The sequence below is a fragment of the Cupressus sempervirens genome, chromosome 3, assembly GCF_028749045.1.
Source record: "Cupressus sempervirens isolate cs-2001-9-10 chromosome 3, ASM2874904v1, whole genome shotgun sequence".
Lineage (NCBI taxonomy): Eukaryota > Viridiplantae > Streptophyta > Pinopsida > Cupressales > Cupressaceae > Cupressus > Cupressus sempervirens.
In genome coordinates, this window is record NC_143120.1 from 760547968 (window position 1) to 760552644 (window position 4677).

The following is a 4677-nucleotide window of genomic DNA, read 5'->3' on the forward strand; positions in this document are numbered from 1 at the left end:
AAAACATTTTCATCATGCATGCATCCATTAGATCATACAATCACTTAAATTTGTAGGTTATTATCAAATCAACTTTGCAGAAATATAAAAATGAAATATAATATATTCAATAACACACTTGACACAATGATTTAACATGGAAACCCAATTTGGGAAAAATACCAGTAACATGCTACGCATTCTCACACTTCTGAAGTGATACCCTATGAAAGGCCAACCATATTAAAGGTTATAGTGCACACTGTTAAATGTAACCTAGTTAGAGGATTTCAATCGCCCTATTAGGAGTGAGCCTTGTTAGAGAACTTTAGATCATTCACTTAGAATGTCACATGATTAAAGGATTTAAAAATGACTATTAGGTTAACCTTAGTCCAAAGGATTTACCCTAGACTGGTATAATGATTGGAAAGAAACAGTAAGGCTTGATTTGATAACAAGTTATAACACACTTTTAGATTACAGATCTCTATTTCAATTATCCATTCTACTTGGCTTTCACACACTTCAACTCTAATAGCTTTTTCATCCTTCAAGTATCCATACCCTTAAGCCTTCTTTCTTTGCTTGAAAATGCAGTCTCCTCGCTTAGGCCACTGAATGAAGCAATGCCCTAGACTCCTTGTTTTCCTTAGCCACACATGAAAACCTTTTTCTCTAACCAGGAATCTCTATAAATAGAGAATTAGGATCTTTTGTCATTTTTTCCTCTATTATCCATTTTAGGTTTAATTTAGAATAGGTGGGATTCAATGAGTCTACCCATAATTTCATTTCATTTATTTTTCTAGAAACTTCTCCTTCAATTCTCTTTGAATTCACCTCAAAATGGTTAACCATAAATTTGGTGCCACCAGCACATCAATTTTATCTTCCACACAAGTCACATAATTGAAGAAATCAAACTTTTCAACTCAAATACATCAAATTCTTGATCTTTCTCATAATGCTAACACTTGACATTAACTTGCTCCTGATGTTCAACACATACTATGTTCAATCTGAATAGATTTCCACAATCCATTAGACTTTTTTGACAATTTGCTTCTGGATTTGATTGTGTTTGTTATTTTTTAGCATCAACGTTTCGGATCACACTCTGTGATCCATCATCAGGATGAGAGAATGCAAGAATGAAAAAATGTGAGCTGATCCAGCTAGTGCAGGGGTTAATAAAGGGAGAAGGCAGGCAGAAAGTGAGGTGGACAGAAAAAAAAAAAAAAAACTTGAGGGTAGGACCCACGGGAGAGAGAAAGAAGAAGAAGCATTGAAAACAAGGAGTACAAAAATGACAAAACCCCAAAGGAAAAAAGAGATAAAATTAAAAGAACTTAATTGAGAGTAAATGAAGGAGTCTCCCAAGTAATGAATTAGAGAAAATAAATAGTAAAAAACAAAGCAATCTAGAAGCAAAAGCAAGTAAAAAAGAAAAAGAAAAGCGTTTAAAAAGACAAGAGATAATAAATATATGCATGCGTATATGAATATATAAATATAAATACTATTAAAGGAAATAATACTAAATACTGGTACAAATATGACCTAATAATAACGATATAAATAAACAATAAATAAGACAACTATTGAGGTAAAAAAATAAAAATAAATAAATAAATAAATAAATTTATAAAAAATGAAAATAAAAACAAATAAAAATCAGTGAGGAGGAAAAGATGAGAAAAAGCAAACAAAGGAAGAAGAAAAGGGGGACCAAGACTGGAAAGTACAAGAAGGGGGAGGCTGAGGTGGAGAACAAAGGGGGGGGGGGGGGGGGGGGGTGGGGGGTGGGGGGGGTTTGGAGCCACGACATAAAGGAAAGCATACACAAGAGGCAAAGGAGCGAGCAAGACCAGGGAAGAAGAGAGGAGAAAGGACAGGGAGGGGGGATGCTCAAGGGCAGTGATGACTATCCAGCGAACTTAATAATGGTTGCCAAGACTGGCTCAAGGACAATCCATCCTCTCGATTGAGATTAAGGGGATGGTGGTGAATTTCAATGGCTTCCATTAACTTCCTCTTGAAGTAGTTATCTTCCTTGACAAGGATTTGGGTGCTCTCAAGACAAATGTGGTGTTTGGTTGCAGATGAGTGCTCTGCTAGAGCAGATTTTTGGACTCTTTCATGTTTGATGTCTGTACCATGCTCCCTAATTCTAGTCTAGAATGAGCGACCTGTTTCTCCTATGTAGGCTACACCACAAGAGCAAACAATCTTGTAGACTCCTGAGTTTAGAAGAGCATCCTTGGAGTCCTTAAGAGGGGGAACATAGTTACGGATCTTGGACAGGGATTTGAAGGTAACCCTGAGGCCCTTTTTGGACAAGATTTTGGCAATCTTTTGGGATATACCATCAACAAAAGGAAGGGCCACACTCAAGGGAGGAGGAGACAAAAGAGGTTTGCGGTTGGCACTGGCGAGAAGGAAAGATTTGGCTTGGTTAAGCGCCTTAGAAATTTGCTTATGAGAGTAACCATTAAGCTTGAAGACTTGGCGGAGATGGGTCAGCTCCTGGTTCAAGTTGTCATCATCGCAAATTCTAAGGGCTCCAAGAGAAAGGGTCTTGAGGATGCCAACCTTTTGGCTGGGGTGATGGTGAGATGAAGAGTGGAGGTATAAATCAGTGTGCGTGGCCTTGCGATACACACAACGACCGAGGGTTCCATCTACCTTCTTGATGAGAAGAACATCAAGGAAAGGTAACTGGTTGTTTGACTCAAGTTCCATCGTGAAGGAGATGTTGGTGGATAAGTTGTTGATGTGCTGGTGGAACTCCACTAGCTTGTCCTGACCATGTGGCCAACACACATTTGTTTCATCCACATATCGCTTCCACCATTTGGGTTTAAGGGGGTAAGAGTGGAGGGCCACCTCTTCAAAATGCTCCATATAAAGGTTGGCGATGACCGAGGACAGGGGAGAGCCCATAGCCACCCCGTCTACTTGCTCATAGAAGATGCCTTGGAAGGAAAAGAAAGTGGACCTCAAACATAAATCCACTAAGAAAGTGATTTCCTCACCCATCTTCTCCTTGATGATGTCGATAGAGTCCGGAATGGGCACCTTGGTGAAGAGAGAAACCACATCAAAACTCACCAAGATGTCATTTTTCTCCATCCTGACATCCTTGGAAAATTGGACGAAGTGGCTAGAATCCTTGACAAAGGTGTTAGAATTTCCCACCAATGGGGAGATGAGCTTGGCAAGATGAGATGCCAACTCATAGGTTGGCGACCCAATGGTGTCAACAATGGGTCGAAGCGGGATGCCATCTTTATGAATTTTCGGAACCCCATAGATGCGAGGAGTTACTTCTTTAGATGGCCACAATTTTTTCTTAGTGGACTCATCAAAGGAGGATTTGGATATGGCGGCCTTGACAAGCTTGAGAATCTTCAAACATGGGTTGCGAGGAAGGATTCTGTAGCTATTCGAGTCAGAGAGAAAAACCCCCATCTTGGTGACATAATCATGTCTATTGATGATGATAGTGGCATTACCTTTGTCAGCCTTGGTAATGACAATATCGTTGTTGGAAACTAAATGCTTGAAGGCACACAACTCAGCTTTAGGGAAGTTGAGTCTGGGCAGTTTGGCATGCCTGAGGGTGACAACACAGTCCTGTCTGACCTCTTCTGCCAAATTAGAGGAGAGGGAGTGAATAGCCTGCTCGATCTCAACCAAAAATTTAATGTGAGGAATAGATCAAGGAGCACAGGAAAAGTTGAGACCACGTTTCAAAAAAATTAAAGGAAAGACGGTCAATAATGGCATGAGATAAGTTGACCACAAGTTTATTTTCCCAATCGAGCACTGTGTGGTGGGAAAGAGAAGGGAAACTGGAACGGTCACTAATAGGGTTAGCACTAAGGTTCAAGGGATGATCCACATGATTGGCGGCAACTGGGAGAGCATTAGAGCCACTAGGAAGATGGAGAGACTCCCACTCCGACGTCGCCATAGTGGGGGATGAAGGAGCAGAATCCAAGATGTCCCAGGAGGGAGCTTGCACGTTGGACCCCGGCTCACTCTTATTAATGGTGACAGGAAATGCAATTAAAGAGTGAGGGGTATGATGGGAAGCATCAACAACCGCATTAGAGAGCGGAACACCAACCTCCCGACCAAGAACGCTGGACAAAGGGGTAGAAACAAAGTTAATCAAGCAAGAGGCCTGCACGCTGGACGACGGCTCATTGATATTCAGGGTGACAAGACTAGCATTTAACGCGCGAGGGGCTCGATGGGTTGCACCAACTACAGTGTTTAAGAGAGAAGAACAAAAAGACTTACAATGCACGTCATGAGACATACTATGTTGCTCGATATACACTATCAAATTACTCACCACAAATGATGTAGGAGCATCCTAGATTGCCTTGTAATCCTGCACTTTTGTCCATTCTGCCAATATGACTAAGTTCTAATTATTGTCGAGTGGAAATTTTTAGTTGCTGCTAAGTTATTAGTAGGTGCCAAGCATTTAGTTTTTTTTGAGTTCTTAGTTGCTGCCAAGTGATCCCTTTGGTTGTTGAAAGATTCCTCTCATTGTTGAGCATTGGAGGATGTTGATTGACTCTTTGGATGCTGAGCTCATGTGATTCTCAAGCACCAATTTTTTCTAAAGTCTTCATTTCTTGAGTGGTCTATGTCTAGTTCTAGTTTGGGCCAACCTTGCTG

General features: G+C 40.7%; 1 protein-coding gene across 1 annotated transcript; it reads right to left on the bottom strand.

Annotated features, from left to right (window-relative positions):
- Positions 1-2157: 2157 nt before the first annotated feature.
- On the bottom strand, positions 2158-4309 carry LOC149569032 (uncharacterized). Its single transcript, XM_089816822.1, has 2 exons — positions 3785-4309; positions 2158-3663 (listed from the first exon to the last, which is right to left on the bottom strand). Exons 1-2 carry the CDS (start codon positions 4307-4309, stop codon positions 2158-2160), a joined length of 2031 nt encoding a protein of 676 aa, XP_089672948.1.
- Between the last annotated feature and the right edge of the window lie 368 nt (positions 4310-4677).

Coding starts and splice junctions, on each gene's coding strand:
- LOC149569032 (XM_089816822.1), bottom strand. CDS start 4,309: ATGTCTCATGACGTGCATTGTAAGTCTTTTTGTTCTTCTCTCTTAAAC. Junction 3,664..3,784: donor ATTGGGAAAATAAACTTGTG/GTCAACTTATCT, acceptor GAGATCGAGCAG/GCTATTCACTCCCTCTCCTC.